Genomic DNA, 22924 nt, shown 5'->3' with positions numbered 1-22924 from the left:
CTGCAACACTGTAATGTGCCAGAATATATTGCAACATTGTAAGTTTATGTTAGGTACAGGAAGAGTGAAGACCTTGAGGAATCAATGGTTTAGGGGTCCAGCCAAGGGAGCTCCCCAAGATGTGACAACTAAGCAGGGCTCTGAAGAATGAATAGGAGTATCTTGGGAATTTGGGAGGAAATGGAAGTGGGAGAGATCCATTCCAGACAGAGGGAACAGCATAGGCAAAGAACAGTGTGTTCAAAGTTATAAAAATATCTCTGGTATTATTGGCAGAAAGTGCAAAGGGTGGGCAGTGGTGCAAGGGAGGTGCAGTAAGGAGTGAGTTAAGGTCAGAGAGCAGGGACAGAGCGGGGCAGAGTGAGTAGTCCTTGTGAAGATGCTGGACTTCTTCCTGCAGACAAGGGGAGCTGCCAGCAAGTTTCAAACAGGGCACTTGTAAGGTCATATTGTAGTTTTAGCCATGGGGAAGTCCACAACCAGACAAAGGGAAAATTAAAGTTATTGGGAGGTACAAATCAGCAAGGCTCATCGAAATGTTAAACAAGGGCAAGGTGAGCAGGGACTGGGATGACACAATGACCAGGACTCTAGCTTGGGTCACAGAATGGCACAGGTGCCATCCAACATGAATTAGGGAACCCAAGAAGGGTTTTCTCAAGCTTTAGCTTTGTCTCCATCTTCTGAACCCCTCCCCAGTGCTCTGAATGCAACAAGGGCTCAACCAGAGCTTGACGGTCACCACAGCCTCATGATAAGCCCGTCTGGAGCCAAGGAAAATGTTATCTAGAACCACAGGTATCTTCTATGTTGGGCAGGTCCTGTTAAACGAAGGCCTATCCACTTTCTGTCCACTCGGGTGAGCTCCCTAATGTTTGGAGATGCGAATGCCACTGAGTTTAGGAGTAGGAGCTAGAAAGGGCTTTGCTTAACAGAGTGAAAGAAATTTAAATTTGGGGGAAATCCTGTAGGACAATAGGGAGGAGGAGTGATGGCAGAGTGCAGAGGAGAGAGGATCCTGGGGGGATCCAAGAGTCAAGAGAGAGAGTGATGTCACCATCTCTGGTGACAGCGAAGTGGCGTGCCTACCAGGGACCTAACGCTCAATTTGAAGATGTTTGCACTTCTGTAATTTAAATACCTCCTCTGCCCTCCTCTTTGCCACAGCTTCCCTTCAGGATAGGCTGCTAGACTCATAAATACCTGCTGTGTTTATGCAGCAGTGTGGAAGGCTGGAATACTGAGGAATAAAAGCTGAGTTCCACCTCTGGTTGTGCAACAAGGACCGTGTACATTGGTCAGCAAATTAATCCATCAACAAAGAAACTAGTTTACAGCCTCTTAGGGATTAACAGAAACCATGGTACAGATTTTAGACTTCCTTTAGATATGGGATTTGGTCTTGGGACCAAATTTATCTCACTCTCAAGAGGGCAGCAAGAGCCCAGTGGATGTGTGAGTTACACATGAGTTACATTTCCCAGGAAGGTGAACATCCAGCCTGGCTTCCCCCTCTTCCCCAGGCACAGACTTCCAGAATAGGCCCAGCAGCCAGTCTCCCTCCTCTCCGAGCCTCCTGGATACTGAGAATGGCTATGTAGGGGGTGGAGCTGGAGAAGGACTGCCCTCAGAAGTGTCCTTTTCAGAAATGGCAGAAGGAAGGTAGAAATGACACAGCCCCAGTATGTGTCCCTTGTGTCCATTCTGGGTGGCCTGGTATGCTCAGGAAATGCTCATCCTGGCCTGTGCTTCTCATCTGGCATCCAGTCTAAGATGGCAGAACAGCAGGAATTCTATCTGTGAAATGCATGAGTCATGACACATTAGAGTTCAGAGAGATTATCAAGTCCAAGGGGGCTCAAAAAACTTAGTGCCCCTGGAACAAGTATTCCAACAACAGTAAGACAAACGTAATTTGTAAAACAGGGGTCCTCAACCCCTGGGCCCTGGACCAGAGTCCATGGCCTGTTAGAAACTGGGCCACACAGCAGAAGATGAGCAGGTGAAGCTTCATCTGTTTTTACAGCTTCTCCCCGTGGCTGGCATTACCGCCTGAGCTCCGCCTCCTGTCAGATCAGCGGCGGCATTAGATTCTCATAGGAGCACCAACTCTTTTGTAAACCGTGCACGGCAAGGGATCTAGGTTGCACAGTCATTATGAGAATCTAATGCCTGATGAAACCACCCCCACACCCATCCCGTCCTTGGAAAAATTGTCTTCCATGAAACCAGTCACGGCACCTGGTGCCAAAAAGGTTGGGGACTGCTGGTGTAAAACATACAACAGGTGGCTCATGCCTGTAAACCCAGCACTTTGGGAGGCCGAGGCGGGCAGATCACCTGAGGTCAGGAGTTTAAGAACAGCCTAGCCAACATGGCAAAACCCCATCTCTACTCAAAAATACTAAAATTAGCCGGGCATGGTGGTACATGCCTGTGATCCCAGCTAATCGGGAGACTGAGGTATGAGAATTCCTTGAATCTGGGAGGCGGAAGTTGCAGTGAGCCAAGATTGCGACACTGCACTCCAGCCTTGGTGACAGAAGGAGACTCTCTCTCAAACAAACAAACAAATAAACAAAAAAATATATAACAGCGCAGAGGTATTGCTTGAAGTGGGTGGGGAGTCTTGGAGCTGTACCCCTGTTCCCCATTCCCTTGTGGTAGACTCAAGGCACCTCTGGGGTCATCTGTGGCACACAGTTTGACCCATCCCACTCCCACTCTATAGATGAGACACTGCTGGCCAGTGGGGTGAAACGCCACAGCCTGGATCATGCAGCTGGTTACTGGCAGAGCTGGGGCTGGAACTTGGAGCACCTGCCTCTAAGCTTAGATTCACTTTCTTTTTTTTCCTTTTTTTTTTTTTTGAGATGGAGTATCACTCTGTCCCTCAGGCTGGAGTGCAGTGGCTCAATCTCTGCTCATTGCAACCTCCATCTCCTAGGTTCAAGAGATTCTCCTGCCTCAGCCTCCTGAGTAGCTGGGATTACAGGCACCCACCACCATGTCTGGCTAATCTTTGTATTTTTAATAGAGACAGGGTTTAGCCATGTTGTCCAGGCTGGTCTCCAACTCCTGACCTCAAGTGATCCACCCACCTTGGCCTCCTAAAGTGCTGGAATTACCAGCCACCACACCCGGGCTTAGATTCACTTTCTACCACACCCACAGCTGCTCTCAGAAGCAATTTTTTGTTATTTTTAAGTCTTGGGGATAAGGAAGCTGAACTGTCTGCAAGCTGGAGGTCTGACCCATACACAGGTGAGACTCATTTTCAAATAGGACATCAACAGCCGCTGAGGGCAGCTCCTCAGGGAGTGGGTGAGAAAGAAATGCCACTTGTTTGCACAATTAACTCACTTAACTTTGGTAGACCTGGTTTGGGTCAATAAGCCTATGACCCCAGTGAAGCCTGACCTGATGTGTATCATTTCATTTATGGCTGGGTGATCCAGAGAGTGTGCCCATCTCCCTAACCCAAGGATTCATTGTGACCTGGATGCTACCAGCACAGAAAGGGAAGAGGGTGATGGGTGGAGGAATCTGAGGAGAGTCAGAAAAAGCACCTTCCCCCTGCCTCTGTGCCTCGGTTTCCTATCAGCGAGCTTGGGAGAACAGCTCTGGGACAAGGAGCTAGAGAGTGAAAAACACTATGAAATCTTCAGAAGAAAGTAATTTGGTCACTTTTTTTTCTGGAGGCAGAGACACTGCTCCCCAAGTCCTTCTTCTTCATCAATGCTGAAAGAGCTCCTCTGCTCTGTCCCCTCCCCAACTTCCCACACACATTAGCAGAAGATCCCAGCCCCTCAACTGCCACCTGGTCACTGTTCCTCACACCCTACGTTGCCACTCTGGTAGAAGTTTGAAGAATAGAAGTTTATTTTTTAAAGGGGGTCCTGTAGGCACCCTCCACAGCAGAAATGTTACAACTGCCCTTGTGGGATACCTCACACAGCCAGCTGAGGGGAATGCCAGGGGTGCCAGAAAGTGAGACCAAACCCCAGTGTCACCAGGGTGAGGCTGAGCCTAGTGCCGTGAATCTGACATGATAGGCTCTTCTCTCTGCTCTGGGAAAGCTCGGCATTTGTGTCACCTCTGTGAAGCAGTGCTGAGCACCAAAGTCAAAACCCTGGGCTCCAAATCCCTGTGGTAAGAAAGTCTCCTCAAGTCTTTTTGGCATGGTGACCCTCATCTGCACAGACAGTCTTTACACACTGTACAGATTGTGGCCTGAGATTTGGGACACATGGCCACTGTCTCCACGGCTCCACTGGCACCAGGTGGACACCATGAATCTTAGCTCCCTGAGTCAGGGACCCACCAATGCTCTGCAAGAGTAAACTGCGGAGCTGGGTTCAGGTCCTACTGGCTACCTTGCCCCTGGAGAGAAGGAGGGGTGAGGAGGAGTATAGATGCTCCCGTTGCAGGAAGGAAGTGGGTAGGTCCTCCTCCTCAGGGGTTCTGGCCTTGGGAGGTGTTCAGGAGGGATTTGAGAGGGGGAATGGAACGCTGGAAAAAGCATTCAATCTCAGGAAAGAATTAGCCTAGGCCAAGCCCTCACAGCATGACACTGGCTGAGGCTGAGACCTCCCACCCCCTTCCTCTTTGTCTTGGCACTGCCCAGGTCTTTGCCAGGTCTTGGCACTTCCATCTCCACTCACAGACCAAGGTGAGGACACAGTCAACAGCCTTCCCTTCTAGACATCTCTCCCAGATTATCTGATCTCTGCTAATTAATGCTTTTGATTCCCTTCCCCTTTTGTTGCCCCCAGGAAATAAGTTGACCCTTCAGCTCAAGGGCACCTTCCTACCCCAGGCAGGCAGGGCTGCTTGGGTGGTGGAAGCTGGAGGCACAGGTCCTAAGACAGACCCTGAGCGGAAAAGGTTTTATAGAACCCAGCTGGCCACAGCCAGTTCTATCCAGCCTATTCTTTATTAATGCAGTGCTGAGCCTTTCCAGGCCCCCTCCCCTTAGCTGCTCCAGCCAGGGCATTGATCGCCCTAATGGCAAGGCTCTGCGGTGGTGGCCCTCAGCTGCTCTGTCCCCAAGTCTTCCTGTGGCTGCTAATTAGCTGAGCCCACAGACTCTACTTTACAAATGGGAAGCTGGGGCCCAGGCGGCCCTAATGGGAAGTGAGAGGGGGCTGAGCTGAGCATCTTTCTCCCCCACACCCAGGCCCTCTCTGGCTGGCTCAGTCACTGACTCAAGACTAAATAGCGTGTGTGTGTGTGTGTGTGTGTGTGTGTTGTGTATTCCCAGAACTGAGAACACAGAGGCCTAGAGTGGGCAGGTGGGATGTTAGTTCTTTCTTGAGCCCCAGGTAGTCTCTGCACAGTGGCAGCTCCAGAATTCCTACAAAGGAAGGGAACCCAGGTAACAATCTCCTTGGAAGGAGGCTAAAGGACTTGACTTTTAGCTGTATTAGCAGAGCATACATACTGCTCAGACTCTGATTGCATAGTTTCGGGTGGCTTTGGGGACCACGGTAGTGGATGGAGTAGAAGATGGAGTCTCTGGGTGGGGGACACTAAACCTCTCCAAGCCTCCTTGGCACCAACACTGTGCTTTTAGCTGGGGGCCTATGCCCTGTACTCCTGACACTTCCTAGCCCTGGAATCAACTGTGAGTGCAGAGACCAGGTTCCCAATGTACCTGCAGTGGTGAAGGGGAGGACCAGGGGACATATCCTGGGGGTCACAGGCACCTAGCATTTTCTAGGGATGCAGTCAGGTGAAAATGTCTGGCAAGAGAAGTCTTGGTTGACAGGACCCAGAACAGCAGCCAGACCCAATAGAAAAGAAAGATTAACTATCCGGAGCTGCTGAGGCAGAAGAAAGATGGGCGGTGGGGGGAGATATTCTGCTAATTGTGCTTGAATCTACACACAGCCTTTCCACCCCAGCTCTCCTGGCCCTGGGGGCTGTAGCTCACATAGCACAATACTGGAAGCTCCCCAAATACTCTCCATGTTGCTCCAAGCCTTCATTTAGGGGGTCAGAGATAAGCTCAACTTTGGAAGAACTCAAGAAGCCTGTATCCCATTAAATCCCAAAGAGAAACCTGTCAGAAGTAACAAAACAATATGAAACCAGAGATGTAAAATGTGAGCTACTGTCCATGGCTCCATTTGTTCTGCGGTCTTATAGAAACATTAAATTATTCATCAGAACAGAACATCAGCACCCACCACTACCACATCCACATGATCTGTGGTCCTGGGAACATTGAAGGCCCCCTCTGCTCAGGGGCAGACTCATAGTGTGGGATGGGGAAGGGGCATCTGGATACCCCTGGTTTCCTGGAAGGGTCACACCTCCGCGGAAGGGCTGGACAGGGTCTGCATTCTCCAGGCCATACCAGTAGTGAATCTCAGAACTGAAATTGACTGGAGAGTGGAAACTGTCCAGAAAATGGCCCACAGCACCTGCAGCCCGTTGGGAGCTTCCTGCAAGTCCAGGGCTGTGAACTCCCTCTTCCCTCAATACCTCCCAGGCTAATTTGTAAGTGGAGAGTGGCTACCGATGTCCGCGGAGTCGCGTCTGAATTGGGGACCAGGCAGCTGGGGCTGAAGGATGGCTGGGACTACCCTGTCTCTCTCCACCACTCCTTTCAAAGGATCAATCCTTGGCAGAACCAATCTATCCCCTCCCTCACTCCAGCTGCCTCCCTCCTTTCCAGCTCCTCCGCCTGAAGCACTGGAATCTCTCTTCCCTGTGCTCACTTTTAAAAAAATGATTTCAAGGAACAGTTGGAGGGGTTGCTAAGGTCACTTCCCCATGGACAAGCACCCTTCCTGGCCCTTCTTCCCTCCTTAGCCTGAGCCTTTCAGAAGGGCCAGGTCCGTCTCCGTCTAAGCGTGGGTGGTTGGCGGGAGGGAGACACTCAGGCCCGGTCCTCGCGGCCTGGGTGAGGGGTTGTGAAGACGATGGAATTGCCAGCGGGGGTCCCGGGGTGGGGGGCATCTTTGGCTAGAGATGGAGTTTCTCTCTAGCCTCAGTCTGGCCTGATCTGACCCAGCTGGGATCCCACCCCGACCACGGTCTCTTCTGCCCACACCCAACATTCCCACTCGAGGGTCAGGTTCATTCCATAGAGAATTTGCCACCGCCCCAGGGCAGGGGTCCCAACCCCATTCTCCTGGCCCAGACTAAAGTCCACATTTTCCGGCGGGAGCCAGTGTAGAGTGAAACAGGGTGACGCCAAGGTCACACAGGAAAGCAGAGGCACGACGGCGACTGGAAGGGGTAGGAAGGGTAACGAGGCCCAGGCTCTCTACCCGGCTGTCCCCTTGGGGCGCGGGGGCGCACTCACCGCCGGGACCACTTGGCCGACGGCCTGCCGAAAGGCCGCTTCCACAGCACGCCGTAGAGCTGCACTTTGGTGCTGATGTCCAGGGCTTCCGAGTCAGCCTGCTCCAGGGACGGCGAGGGCGACACCGAGTTGGACTTGGACGTGAACATCCTGCCTCAGCGGGGCTGTGCCCGGCCCGGACCCCACCTCCCCGGGGTCTGCAGGGACGCGGGGCGAGGGGCGAGGGCGGAGCCGTCGGAGAGCGTCCCAGCGAGCAGAGAAGCGGAGCGGCCCGGCCCGGAGCTGCAGCATTCAAAGCGCGCTGGGCACTGGACGCGGCGCCAAGGGGGCGCGGGGCGCGTAGCCGGCGGCTTGGGCTTGGGATTGCAGAGGGCCGGGCGGGAACTCGGCGGGGAGGGTGGCTCAGCCTCGGGCCGGCAGCATCTCCTCCCCCCTCGCCCCCCCTCCAGGGCGACAGCCCCAATTCTGGTGGCCCCGATTGGCTGGGAGTGGCAGGTGAGTCGGCGGGAGGCCGGCCTCGGGCGCCAATCAGGGCGGGCGCCGGCTGGAGGGCCGGGCTCCGTGCGTCCGGAAGGTCCCTGCGGGTCGCAGGGCTCGGGGACTTGGCCGCAGCGCGTCCCCGTCCCCGCTCCCGCCCCGCGCGCCCAACACCACCCCGGGGTCCCTTCTCGGCGAGCAGCGCCGACATCGAGACGGGCCCATGTCCGTTTTGCGATGGGGTTGGAGGCACTTCTGCAGACACCTGCTCGCCTTGGGGTGGAGGAGAGGACGGAGCTAGGGCGTGGGGTCACACACTCGGGCCTGGAATTCCACCGCAGTTCCTATCGCTCCGTGAACTGCGGCGGTCTGGCTTTTCTCCCCAGTGAAGTGGCGATGCCTGATGCCCGGAGCGGGCGGGTGGCCAGGTAGGACTTCAGGAAGTGCCCAAAGTGTCCGCACGGGGAGGGGCTCCATCAAGGTTCGGTGCCCCCCCCCACCCTTCCCCCTCAGGTGGGTTTCGCTGTGCTCCGCCGCCGCCGCCTCGCGCGCATCGGATCGGATTTCTCTTCCTGGAACCTGACCGTGTCTGTGTCGGCATTTGGCACTCAACATCAGTCTGGAGCTATCCGTGCAGTGTGTGTCCGTGATTTATCTGCGCGCCTGGCCCGCGCTCCCTGGGACCAGCTGTTCCATCCGCTTCCGCTCCTTTCGGAGTTGGCGTTTGGGGTGACCGGCTCATTTTCAGGCCTGGGAGACGCCGGCCGGGCCCCAGGGGACCGCCTCCTCCCGGCAGGTGGAAATGCTAGGCTGGCACAGCTGCCTGCCCCGCGCCACCTGCCAGGCGTGGAGACCGCGCAGTGAGCGGCTGCTCGCCAGACCACGCCGCAGTCGCGCTTTTCCAGGACGAGGAGCCAAGGCCGCCTCTGGAAGTCGGATTGCAACAGAAGTTTGCAAATGGTTAGCCCGAGAGCCAGATCCACAATGCTTTATGAATTTGCCCCCAGTTTTTAAATTGAGGTATACTTCATGGTAAAACGCACAGATCTAAGTTATTTCTTTGACGAAGGTATATAAGATGTAACCCCAACCAAAGCAACAGACAGAACATTTCCATCACCTGCAGAAAGTTTCTTCATGCCCCTTTATAGTCAATCAGCCTCCCAACAACAACCACTTGTATCATTCTTACCACCTCTGCACAGTAGACTTAAGTTTTTGAATGTAATGCCTAAAGGCGCATCCCCACAGGCCCCATCATCCCCTATTGTCTGACCTGCCTGGCCCCTGTCTGCAGGCATTTGGATGTGTGACACCCACTAGATGTTCCCCAAGGCCATCCTAGATCTCCCATTTTATGACTGTAGCTAATCATCACCCTGGTACTCTTCCCTTAACCCCCTCTGGGGTTCCCAAGCTCAGGCAGCATCCCCTTGTTGCTCACTGCCCAGAGGTGCCCATCTGAATTCCTTGTACTTCTCTCACGGCTAAGGCCCCCATGCAGAACATCTCAGGCCAAGCCTTAACACAGGGCCCGGGGCGTGGGTCCATCAGGTGGGAGGAGGTGGGACTAGGAAGCTGATGAGAGCCCGAGGCCAGAGTACAAAGTGGACATTTTCTGTATATTTTTTATCTATTTCTGACACATGGTCTAATGCTTGGAAATCTTCCCACTTTAGGAGCCCTGCTTTTCTTTTCTTTCTTTCTTTTTTTTTTTTTTTAAGAGAGATGGGAGTCTCGCTATGTTGCCCAGGCTGGTCTTGAATTCCTGGCCACAAGTGATCTTCTCACCTCGGCCTCCCAAAATGCTGGGATTACAAGTGTCCTGCTTTTCTAAGATGAAAGCTAGAAAACTTGTGTTAGGAGCCTGCGGTCTGGAGTTCACCAGTCAAGGGCCCCTGACTTTGAGTTGCAGGTAACAAACATGAGGAAAAAGCATACACAGGCATGCACTTTTCAAGGGAACATGGTGGCACATGCATCTGACGTGCTTTGGGTGACAGCTGTGTGCTCATGTGGTGGCAGCAGCATGTGTGGTGGGTGCCACAGCAGTCACGGGGAGGTGAGCTCCTAGCAGTGCACAAACAGCAGCAGCAAGAACTCGGGGGCAACTGTAGCATTCTCATCCAACAGCTTCTGCAGCACGTCTTAGGTATGGTTCCTGGAAGCTTTGCCTCAGGCCTGGCTCCCTGGCTCTCCCAATATCCTTTTAGTATATTCATTTCTTTTCTGCTGAATCAGGTCAGTTGCACCTTATGGCTGCTGGTGATGAGGACTAGTGGTGAGCTTGTGAGCCATGGGGGCCAGAGAAAGGCAGGATACCTGCAATCATTCAAAAGAAGTCCTGCACGGAAGGACCCAGTGAGCCCAGATAATCCTGGGGAAGGCTGATTCCTTCCATAAGAGAAGTGGAGCACAGGTTTCTTCAATGACAAAGAGCAACCAATCTTCACCTATTCCCTCTGCATACAGGACATATGAATAGACCTCAGATAATAGCAGTTAAGGCTGGGTGGAAGGAAGGCTCTGAGGCAAACAGCTGGAGTTTGATCAACCACTAGATAGTTGAGTGGTTTCTGTTCCCCTTGACTAACCAGCCCAGACTGCACCAGGTCAGCCTTGGGAGAAGCTGTTTCTGCTTCCAGTTTGTTCTCTACCCCAGCTGGTAGGAGTGCTGAATGCCTGGCTGAGTTCTGCAGAAGACAGAACAAGCCAGGTGCCAATCCAGTGTCCTAGACCAAGTGGGTCAGGGCTGCCCAATCTTGCCAGGAAGTAAGTGAGACCAGTCAGGGGTGAAAACTCAGGATCCCTAAGTGCCCTACACTGCTCAGACACAGAGCTGATGTTCTAATACATTATTTACAACAGACACATTTCATTTAATTTTTACAATAGACCTATGAGGTATATACGTATTATTTTTAGTTTTCCAGATGAGAAAAATAAAGTACAAAAGAGTTGTCTACCTAAGTCACATAGCTAGTAATTTCCCAGAACATGATATAGGTCCTAAATATGTGTTGAATGAGGGAAAGTGACAGGCTAAAGTTTGGTCTGAGTCCTTAGCCCTTCCCCTTCACCTTGCAACACACTGTCATGTGAAGTGAAGTACAGTCTAGGAAGTCTTTCCTCTCTTTTCAGGAATTTTTCTTAATTGTCAACTCACCTATGGCTCAATTTCCTGTAGAATTGATGAAGCAATTCTACGAGTGCTACAGAATTTTAGCTGTGCTCGGGGATAGACTCCTAATGAACATACTTTTTTTTTTGTTAGAGACAGGGTATCACTCTCACCCAGGCTGGAGTACAGTGGCGTGATCATAGCTCACTGCAGCCTCGACCTCCTGAGCTCAAGTAATCCTCCCATCTCAGCCTCCTGAGTAGCTGGGACTACAGATGCACGCCACCACATCCTGCTATTTATTTATTTATTTATTTATTTTAAGAGATGAGGTCTCACTATCTTGCCCAGGCTTGAACATACATTTTTATAATATTGCTTTTATCCGTAGTCTGCAGGCAGACGTGATAGTCACCATTTTTCCATAAAACAAATATTAGCTGGCCATTTTAAGTGACTAGCCCATGGTAAGGAAATCTGTGAATACTGTGGGGAATCTATCTCTTCAGTCTTATACTTCAGGATGGGCGTGGTGGCCCACGCCTGTAATTCCAACATTCTGGGAGGCCAGGATGGGTGGATCACTTCAGGTCAGGAGTTTGAGACCAGCCTGGCCAACATGGAGAAACCCCATCTCTGCTTAAAATACAGAAATTAGCCAGGCATAGTGGTGCATGCCTGTAGTCCCAGCTATTCGGGAGGCTGAGGCAGGAGAATCGCTTGAGCCTGGGAGGCAGAGGTTGCAGTAAGCCAAGATTGTGCCATTGCACTCCAGCCCTGGAGACAAAAGCGAGACTCTGTCTCAAAAAAGAAAAAAAATCTTATACCTGGGGGTATTACTTAGCCCACTAAAACCAGGAATGGGCAGGAAACATTGACTAATAGAAAATGGTGACAAAGGGCACCTGGAGTCACATCCTGATTGGACTACCATGAGCCACAAAAGCTCCCAGCAACCTGGACGAAAGTGGCTCTTCCCATAGTGCCACCTCCTCAGCTCCCTGCCCCTCTGTCCCTGACCCCACCCTCAGGCAGGCCACGTCGTGTATACTTGTTTCCAGGCTTGTGCCAAGTGAAGGACCCAGGAATGCTGTGACTCTGGCTTCAGCACCGGCATCTGTCTGTCAGCTGGGCCCAGCCCAAGTATCCCTGAGAGGCCAAGAAGCAGAAGAGGCAGAAAGACCTGAGCTCCAGGCCAGGCCCTGCTGCAGCATCAAGTGTCATCCGTGGAACCCCTTTCCCTCCTCCAAGCCTCATTCCACCATTCAGGCTCCTACCCTAGATTCCACAAGGCTGTGGCACCAACTTCAGCTGAAACCATACCCTCCTCTGGCTTCCCGTGGATCTTTGCCCATCGCCCATTCTAACACACGTCTGTCTGCCTTGTTTGGAGTTTTTCTGTATGTGTTTTCTTCCCTTTCAAACTCGGAGGTCCTTGAAGACATAGTCCAGGGCATGTAGTGGGTGCTCAGCAAATGCTTACTGAATTGATTTGTCCTTGTGTAGCCTCTGTTCACGTGTTGCCATTTCCTGTTTCAATTTGCCAACCAAATGGAGACTGACCTCTCGGGTCCTCAGCTTCCCCTCCTCTATAAAACAGTCTGTGTGTGTGTGTGTGTGTGTGTGGTGGGGGTTTGGGAACGTATGTGAAAGCAATCTCTAGATGGCAGATTGGTCACCTGCTTCTAGTGTTAATGTAAGTTTAAGTCCAGGCTCTGCCACCAGCTGTATGAACTAAAGACAATCACTGGGCTTCTCTGGGCTTTCGTGTTCTGAAGGAACTCCTCCTTCCACTCCTCATTCCATTCTCAACTTGCTTCATGTCCAACTTTTTTTGTTATTATTATTATTTTTTTTAGAGATGGGGTCTTCCTATGTTGCCCAGGCTGGCCTCTAACTCCTAGGCTCAAGTGATCCTCCTGCTCTGGCCTTCTGAGTAGCTGGGACCACAGGTCCACACTACCAGGCCTGGCTCATATTCACCTTTCTCACTAGGACTGTGCAATACCGTTTTCTGGTGACTCTTCCCACCAACAGCTAACTCCTTAAAGAATCCAGCTCCCCACCGTCATGCATGCTCTTTTCAAGGCCCCAAGCTTCTCCTGTAAGTCTCTTGTGTAAAGCCCTCTGCTGGGTCCCATTCCCTTGACCCCAGCTCCTATCTCCTGACTTTGGCTCTAACACTGATATGGTTTTTCTGTGTCCCCACCCAAATATTATATTGAATTCCCATGTGTTGTGGGAGGGAACTGGTGGGAGGTAGTTGAATCATGGAGGAAGGTCTTTCCAGTACTGTTCTCATGATAGTGAATAAGTCTCACAAGGTCTGATGGTTTTAAAAAGGGGAGTGTCCCTGCACAAGCTCTCTTCTCTCATCTGTCACCATGTGAGACATGCCTTTCACCTTCTACCATGATTGTGAAGCCTCCCCAGCCACATGGAACTTTAAGTCCAATAAACCTCTTTCTTTTGTAAATTGCCCAGTTTCAGGTATGTCTTTATCAGCAGCATAAAACCAGGCTAATACAAACACCCTTCACAGTCTAGTCCCTGGCCCTGTCCACACTCAAAAGTTCACACCAGTAGAGTAGGGTACTGCTGAAAGGTTATCCAAAAATGTGGAAGTGACTTTGGAACTGGGTAACAGACAGAGGTTGGAACAGTCTGGAGGGCTCAGAAGAAGACAGGAAAACGTGGGAAAGTTTGGAAGTTCCTCGAAACTTGTTGAATGGCTTTGGCAATAATGCTGATAGTGATATGAACAATAAGGTCCAGGCTGAAGTGGTCTCAGATGGAGATGAGGAGCTTGTTGGGAACTAGAGCAAAGGTGACTCTTGTTATGTTTTAACAAAGAAACTGGTAGCATTTTGCCCCTGCCTTAGAGATTTGTGGAACTTTGAACTTGAGAGAGATGATTTAGGGTATCTGGTGGAAGAAATCTCTAAGTAGCAAAGCATTCAAGAGGTGACTTGGTGCTGTTAAAGACATTCAGTTCTATAAAAGAAGCAGAACATAAAAGTTCAGAAAATTTGCAGCCTGATAATGTGATAGAAAAGAAAATCCAAGCCAGCTATGAAGATTTGCATAAGTAATTAGGAGCCAAATGTTAATCCCCAAGACAATGGGGAAAATGTCTCCAGGGCATGTCAGAGGTCTTCACAGCAGCCCCTCCCATCACAGGCCCAGAGGCCTAGGAGGAAAAAGTGGTTTAATGGGCAGGGCCCAGGGTCTCCATGCTGTGTGCAGCCTAGGGACTTGGTGCCCTGCATCCCAGCCACTCCAGCCAGGGCTGAAAGGGGACAACGTAGAGCTTGGGCCATGGCTTCAGAGGGCACAAGCCTCAGGCATTGGCAACTTCTATGTGGTATTTAGCCTGCCAGTGCAGAGAAGTCAAGAATTGAGGTTTGGGAACCTCTGCCTACATTTCAGAGGATGTATGGAAACACCTGGATGCCCAGGCAGAAGTTTGCTGCAGGGGCAGGGTCCTCATGGAGAACTTCTGCTAGGGCAGTGCAGAAGGGAAATGTGGGGCAGGAACCCCCATATAGAGTCCTAGTGTAGCTGTGAGAAGAGGGTCAGACCCCAGAATGGTAGATCCACTGACAGCTTGCACCATGCACCAGGAAAAGCTGCAGATACTCAACACCAGCCAGTGAAGGCAGCCAGGAGGGGGGCTGTACCCTGCAGAGCCACAGGGGTGGAGCTGCCTAAGACTATGGGAACCTACCTCTTGCATCAGTGTGACATGGATGCGAGACATGAAGTCAAAGGACATCATTTTGGAGCTCTAAGATTTGACTGCCCTGCTGGATTTTGGACTTGCATGGGGCCTGTAGTCACTTTGTTTTGGCCAATTTCTCCCATTTGGAATGGCTGTATTTACCCAATGCTTGTACCCCTATAGTATCTAGGAAATAACTAACCTGCTTTTGATTTTACAGGCTCATAAGTGGAAGGGACTTGCCTTGTCTCAGATGAGATTTTGGACTGTGGACTTCTGAGTTAATGCTGAAATGAGTTAAGACTTGGGGGACTGTTGGGAAGGCATGTTTGGTTTTGAAATGTGAGTACATGAGATTTGGGAGGGGCCGGGGCAGAATGATATGGTTTGGCTGTGTCCCCACCCAAATCTCATCTTGAATTCCCATGTGTTGCGGGAGCAACCCAGTGGGAGGTAGTTGAACCATGGGGGTGGGTCTTTCCTGTGCTGTTCTCGTGATAGTGAATAAGTCTCATAAGATCTGATGATTTTAAAAGGGCCAGCCTGACCAATATGGTGAAACCCCATCTTTACTAAAAATACAAAAATTAGCCAGGCTGTGGTGGTGCATGCCTGTAATTCTAGCTACTTAGGAGGCAGAGGCGGGAGAATTGCTTGAACCCGGGAGGCAGAGGTTGCAGTGAGCTGAGACTGTGCCACTGCACTCCAGCCTGGGTGACAGCAGAGGGAGACATTGTCTCTAAATAAATAAATAAATAAATAAATAAATAAAATAAAGGGGAGTTTCCCTGCACAAGCCCTCTTCTCTTGTCTGCTGCCATATAAGGCATGCCTTTCACCTTCCGCCATGATCGTGAGGCTTCCCCAGCCACACGGAACTGTAAGTCCAATAAACCTCTTTCTTTTGTAAATTGCCCAGTCTCAGGTATGTCTTTATCAGCAGCGTGAAAACAGACTAATACAAACACCCTTCACAGTCTAGTCCCTGGCCCCTGTCCGCGCTCACTCACAGTCATTCCCCTGGCCCTCTGCTCCAGCCGCACTGGTTCTGCTAGCCTGGGAAGGTACCATGCTCTTCACATCTTCTCACTTGCTGTCTCCTCAGTCTAGAATGCTTCTCTTATTCCCAAAATCCCTCTTCAACATTCAGCCCAAAGACTTCTTTAGTGATGTCTTTTAGTTTTCTTTTAAAACATTATTATTATTATTTTAAGAGATAAGGTTGCTCAGGCTGGAGTGCAGTGATGCCATCACAGCTCACTGAGCCTGGAACTCCTGAGCTCAAGCAATCCTCTCTCCTCAGCCTCACAAGTAGCTGGGATTACAGGTACATGCCAAAACGTCTAACTAATAAACTTTTTTTTTTTTTTTTTTTTTTTTTTTAGAAATAGGGCCTAGGGATCTTGCTATGTTGGCCATGTTGGCCTTGAATTACTGGGCTCGAAAGATCCTCCTGTTGCTGGGATTACAGGCATGATCCACTGCACCCAGCAGTGATGCCATTTTTTTTTTTTTTTTTTTTTGAGACAGAGTCTCACTCTGTGACCCAGGCTGGAATGCAGTGGCTCAATCTCGGCTCACTGCAACTTCCACCTCCTGAGTTCAGGGGATTCTCATGCCTCAGCCTCTGGAATAGTTGGGATTACAGGCACACACCACTACATGCAGATAATTTTTGTATTTTTAGTAGAGACAGGATTTTGCCATGTTGGCCAGGCTGATCTCGAACTCCGGACCTCAAGTGACCCACCTGCCTTGGCTCCCCAAAACGCTGGGATTATAGGCATGAGCCATTGCACCTGGCAGTGATGCCTTTTCTGATGCCACTTCCTCCTCCCCTTGGTTGAATTATATTCCTACTTTGATTGTATTTCCTAAGGCCACAATGGGCCTTGGGCTTCTCTACCTGTGCAGGACTGGGTTTCCCCCAGGGCAACCCAGGAGAGAGTTGAGGTGAGGTACAAGGTACCACATGAAGGTGCGAAGCCAGTAGGCCAAAGGACTATGAGGGAGGGAGAGCCACAAGGGTGTGTGGGCACAGAAGACTAGTTGACCCATCTCTGGGTGTGCTGGGGAGCAGGGTCCCCTGGGGCCCCTGTGGGAAGTCTCACCTTCCTGTGGGGAGGCACAGCCTGAAGCCACAAAAGCAGGCCCCCGCTTCAAAGTCTCTCTCCACTTGAGCTCCCTGGCACTAGACTAGATGGGCTCTGTTCTCATCAGCAGGGCCAGCCTCTTGCTAGGCTTCTACCCCACCCCACCCTCTCACTGCCCAGTAATCACTCACACCCAATGTTGCCAATGCAGAAGTGTTTTTGGGAGTGGCTGGAAAACCCTGCTGCCCTGTCAGCCTGCCAGCTACTCTACAGCACTAACATTGGCTCTTGGTACCCACCGGCATCGCTGTGGGCAGCACACTCAGCAGACACCCTGAAGGTATTCAGTGCTCCCTCTTGTGGGTGATGCATGAATTAGAACATACATTAATTTGGCTTCTGAGAGCAAGTATATTTTGGGAACGGTAAGAGGCAGATATGTTGAGTCTGGCCAATAAGCCCATAGCCATTTATTGCTATGATCACACACACTCTCCCAGAACATCTAAGGGAAAGCCAAGGTGCTGGCCCCTCATCTAGAACAGAATTAGCAATTCATTGGACTAGGTGCCAGAGGCTGGTTACCAGCGTTAGCTCCATCTTTACTCAATGAGAAGACTTCGGGCAAATTACTTTAAAACACTCTTGTCTTCATATATCAAAAGGGAGCTAACCAGGAACAGTGGCTCGCACCTATAATCCCAGAGCTTTAGGAGGCTGAGGTGGGAGGATCAACTGAGCCCAGGAACTCGAGGTCGCATTGAGCTGTGATTACACCCCCACACTCCAGCCTGGATGACAGAACAAGATCTCCAATCTCTTTTTAAAAAAAGAAGGTGGTGGCCAGGACATCTAACTCTCTGCATCATACTTTCTTGGAATTTTTTTTCCAGGTTCAATAGCATGTGCTTTTCTGGCTTTGTTACTAAACTGAATTTGCGTCCGCACACCCGGCAGAGCAAAGCCAAACACGGCCATGGGGATTGCAGTCAGAGAAAGTGAGGCATTTATTGCAGGGTGGCAAGGAAGGAGAATCTGGCAGCTCATACATCAGACAGAACTCCCAGACAGCTTACAGGCAAGACTTTCTAAAGGCAGAGGTTACAAGCAAAGTCATAAACCATAAATTAATACATGGAGGCTATACGTTAGTTTGACCTAAAAAGGTGGACATCTCAAGGCAGGTCGGGCACAGGTCACAGGTGAATTCACAAATATTTTCTGATTTGCATTTGGTAAAGGAGGCAAAACTTTGTCTAAAAATTTGGAGTTAGCAGAAAAGAATGTTACCTCTGTCCCATGGTCACGAATGGGTGGTCAGAGTTCAGTCCTCATTTCCCCCTATGTGAGGTCTATGTGCCAGCAGATCATTTGGTGGGGGTCTGGGTTTCTGGAAAGCAACTCAGGAAAATATGATAAGATATTATCTTCAGTTTCTAAAGGGAATCAAACTTTCTGAGACTCTAACTTCCTTGGTTATTTTTTTAGGCTGCTTTTGCCTTCTTGCTTATGAAATTGCTCACCCACTTCTCGGGGATAGCTAGGTGCCTGGAATTTCCCTTGAAGGAACTCAGATTTTCCTTTATTTCCATGCTGAGTGGGTGGGGAGGGTGCCTGGCAGGCTCCTAAGAGGAGTCCCCGCTCCTCTCAGTTTGTCAAGTACTGAGCAGGGCGGAGGCAGGGACAGATGAAAATACAGTATAGGTTCTACTGCTCTTCCCACCCTCTGCCCCTAGCCCAGCGAACACCCAATTCAGATGGCGGCTAGAGGGCTGGAAGGAAACAAGAGGTCAGGAGTGGAAGCTTTGGTGAGACAGTAGTTGAAGTATCTGAAGATGGTTATCAAATTCTGCCCTCAAGAGCATTCCAGACATAAGCAAGCAATCCAGGTCCTTCTAGCTTCCTCGAAGACCCCAATCTCCCTCTCAATCCCCTTCTCTACTGGGCTCCCTCCTCTGATGGCTCCTGAATTTGTCAGGATTCCTCAGTTCTTGTGCAACCAGAGTGGGACACAAACTTTTACTCACATTCCTATCCAAAAATTACAAAATTGGGCAGTGGCTAACATCATAACAAAAATCAGTGGCTGAGCCAGTAATAGGATCCGGGTTTTCTGATTCCTAAATTAGTCATACAGCACCTTGCTGTGGTTGGTCAGTACTGAGTTAGTAACCTGAACCCAGTTAATTTCCCACCTGTACACTCAGTTCCATGCCCTTTCTGATACTGCTAACTCCCAAGCAGCCCTCACCAAGTGTGAGGCAGAGGTGGAGCTACACACACGCAGGGTCAGCAGCTGGCCCTGCCAGGGATCAGGGCTGCAGCTGGGGCGGGGAGAAGGGAGGGTTGGTGGGAGGGTGGGGTAGGGATATGGTCTGAGAAACATGTCCTTAGGCAATTTTGTCCTTGTTTGAACACTGTAGAGCAGTGGTCCCCAACTTTTTTGGCACCAGGAACCAGTTTCATGGAAGACAATTTTTTCATGCACTGGAGTTTGGGGGGAGATGGTTTCAGGATGATTTAAGTGCAATACATTTATGGTGCACTTTATTTCTATTATTACATTGTAATATATAATGAAATAATTATACAACTCACCATAATGTAGAATCAGTGGGAGCCCCGAGCTTGTTTTCCTGCAACTAAACGGTCCCATCTGGGGATGATTGGAGACAGTGATGGATCATCAGGCATTAGATTCTCATAAGAAGCACGCAACCTAGATCCCTGTGTGTGCAGTTCACAGTAGGGTTCATGCTCCTATGAGAATCTAATGCTGCTGCTGATTTGACTGGAGGCAGAACTCAGGTGGTAATGTTTCTTCATCTGCCGCTCACCTCCTGCTGTGTGGCCCGGTTCCTAACAGGCCAAGGACCAGTACTGGTCTGTGGCCTGGGGTTGGGGACCCCTGCCATAGAGTGCAGTTACACAAATCTAGATGGCATAGCCTACTACACACCTAGGCTGTATGGTACAGCCTATTGCTCCTAGGCTACAAACCTGTGCAGCACATTACTGTACTGAACACTGTAGCCAGTTGCAATGCAATGGTAAGTATTTGTGTGTCTAACCACAGAAAAAGGTGGAGTAAAAATACAGTATTATAATCTTAGAGGACCATCGTTATAAATGTGGTCCATCATTGACCGAAACATTGCTCTGTGGTGCATGGCTGCTTTAAAAAGCACATGACACGGTGATTAACGTTACCGAAAAAGAAACAGAGCAGCATACGGAACATGGGGGTGGGGACAGGTTACAGTTTTAACTCATGTGGTCCCGGTAAGCCTAATGGAAGGAGACATTGCATCCAGAGTTGAAGGAGGGGGAAGAGCATTCCAGACACAAGGACAAAGACTCAAGGTTGCTTACTTCCTACATTGTAAACAGTATACCGGAGGATGCAGCTCTAGCTTAGAAGAATTAAAAACAGACATACACACATATGTAGGCAGGTGGGTGTTTGATTCCCTGGGTTGCTGCTTGAAGGGCTGTGGTGTTGGGTGTGCCACTTGTGTGTGATTCTCTCTCTGGTTGTGGGTGAGTGACCGAGTGGGCAAGTGACCATCGCTGTGTGTGGTGATTGTTGTGACGGTGTGTGGTGTTTGGTTCTGACTCAGCACGGGTCGTTGAGTGTGTGGCTGGGACCATTTAGAAGTAGATACACACTTGTGTGTGACTGTGTAAAAATGTGTGAAACATTTTCTCACCATTTCCATGAAGCAGCCGTTTTACCAGAAGGGTTGGAAGGAATCTTAAGGTCTAGAAGCCTAAGAGTTTATCTGGTAATTAATTTTAAACATTATATCTATGGTAAAATAAATGTGGATTATGAAGGAGAAGACAAAGTCAGCAAAAGTGAGATGTCAAGGAGCTTCCTGTGTATGGGTTGACATCTTTCAGCCAAATACTAGACTACCATGGGTGGTGGTTCATTCTCTTTTGCTTTTAGGCACCTTTGGTGTGGGAAAGTGTGGGGAGCTCTGGACTTGACACATTCTGAGGCAGCATGATTCTGAATGACTGGGACTCCGAGGTCCTGGATGCTGGCCAGCCCCTACGATGCCCAGTCCTGAATGAGAAAACCATCCCTATTCAAGGTGGTACAGTTTGTCCTTGAGCCAGGTCTAGACTCCAGAGCTACTCTCCCTCGGTTTGATCCAGTTTCTCTCAGACCTTGTGACCTCTATAGCGTAGTTAAGAGTGTGGGCTCAGGAGCCAGAATGCCTGAGCTCCAGCTTCAGAGATGTGCCTTGGTTTCCACATTTGAAAGTGGGGATGAGCCAGGCATGGTGGCTCATGTCTGTAATCCCAGCTCTTTGGGAGGCCAAGATGGGAGGATCCTTTGAGCCCAGGAGTTTGAGATCAGCCTAGGCGACATAGTGAGACCCCATCTCTACAAAAACAAACATTTAAAAATTAGTCGGGAGTGGTGGTGTGTGCCTGTGGTCCCAGCTACTCGGGAGGCTGAGGTGGGAAGATTGCTTGAGCCCGGAGTAGAGGCTACAGTGAGCCATGATCACACCACTGCACTCCCAGCCTGGGCAACAGAGCAAGACCCTGTCTCAAAAAAAAAAAAAAATGGCCAGGCGCGGTGGCTCACGCCTGTAATCCCAGCACTTTGCGAGGCCGAGGCAGGCAGATCACAAGGTCAGGAGATTGAGACCATCCTGGCTAAAACGGTGTAACCCCGTCTCTACTAAAAATACAAAAAATTAGCCGGGCATGGTGGTGGGCGCCTGTAGTCCCAGCTACTTGGGAGGCTGAGGCAGGAGAATGGCGTGAACCCGGGAGGCAGAGCTTGCAGTGAGCTGAGATCACGGAGCTTGCAGTGAGCCAAGATCATGCCACTGCACTCCAGCCTGGGCGACAGAGCGAGACTCTGTCTCAAAGAAAAAAAAAAAAGAAAGACAAGAAAGAAGAAAGAGAGAGACTTATAGCACATAACTCATTGAGTTACTGGGGAGGACTAAATGTAAAATAATGCCACTACTGCTGCTTCTGATAAGGATGATCATGTGCAAGAAGTTAATGCTTTCTTTCTTCCAAGATGCTTTTTCCAGGAAATACACCACATTGCCTCTTTCTTTACACATTCTTCAGGAGAGGGCAGAGGCAGCATTTCCCTTGTAGACACAGTGATGTGGTGGAATTGCACACACTTTAGAGTCAGACCTGGATTCATATACCAACTCAGCCACTTATGTTTCTTTTTTTTTTTTTTTTGAGACAGAGCCTTGCTCTGTCACCCAGGCTGGAGTGCAGTGGCACAATCTCAGCTCACCACAACCTCTGCCTCCCGGGTTCAAGCAATTCTCATGCCTCAGTCTCCCGAGTAGCTGGGACTGCAAGTGTGCACCACTACGCCTGGCTAATTTTTGTAGTTTTAGTAGAGATGGGGTTTCACCATGTTGCCCAGGTTGGTCTTGAACTCCTGACCTCAAGTGATCTGCCCGCCTTGGCCTCCCAAAGTGCTGAGATTACAGGCATGAGCCACTGTGCCCGGCCATTTACTAGTTTCTTAAAGCGTATCTTAGTTTTCTTTGTTCATAAAAAAAGGAATGTTAATGCTGGGCTTGCAGCTTGGTGCTGAGGATCAAATGAAAAACTGTAATTAAAGCAAACCTCAGACCTTAGTTACTGATTACTGAGATTAAAAGACAACTTGGCAGGGCGCGGTGGCTCACGCCTGTAATCCCAGCACTTTGGGAGGCCTAGGTGGGTGGATCACCTGAGGTCAGGAGTTCGAGATCAGCTTGGCCAACAAGATGAAACCCTGTCTCTACTAAAAATACAAAAATTAGCCAGGCGTGGAGGCGGGTGCCTGTAATCCCAGCTACTAGTGGAGGCTGAGGCAGGAGGATGCCTGAACCTGGGAGGCAGAGGTTGCAGTGAGCCGAGATCATGCTACTGCGCTCCAGCCTGGGCAACAGAGTGAGACTCTGTCTCAAAAAAAAACAAAAAAGAGACAACTTAAGGCTGGGAGTAGTGGTTCACACCAATCATCTCAGCGCTTTGGGAGGGTGAGGCGGGAGGATTGCTTGAGGCCAATAATTCTATGTTGCCTAGGCAACAGAGTGAGACCCCCATCTACACAAAAAAATTAAAAAATTATCCAGGCATGCTGGCGTGCACCTGTGGTCCCAGCTACTCAGATGTCTCAGGCAGGAGGATCACTGGAGCCCAAGAGTTCGAGG

At 50.2% G+C, this 22924-nt stretch overlaps 1 protein-coding gene across 1 annotated transcript in view; it reads right to left on the bottom strand.

The window, feature by feature from the left end:
* Positions 1-7684, bottom strand: part of PLEKHD1 (pleckstrin homology and coiled-coil domain containing D1) — a 44575-nt gene extending 36891 nt beyond the window's left edge. Inside the window, exon 1 of the mRNA XM_002824888.4 lies at positions 7316-7684. Within this exon, the coding sequence (XP_002824934.1) occupies positions 7316-7464 (149 nt within the window). The 5' untranslated portion in view covers positions 7465-7684. The remainder of the gene's footprint in view (positions 1-7315) is intronic.
* Between the last annotated feature and the right edge of the window lie 15240 nt (positions 7685-22924).

Source organism: Pongo abelii, chromosome 15 (assembly GCF_028885655.2).
Source record: "Pongo abelii isolate AG06213 chromosome 15, NHGRI_mPonAbe1-v2.0_pri, whole genome shotgun sequence".
NCBI lineage: Eukaryota > Metazoa > Chordata > Mammalia > Primates > Hominidae > Pongo > Pongo abelii.
Note: the sequence above shows the minus strand (reverse complement) of the source record. Positions and strands in the feature narration are given on the sequence as shown.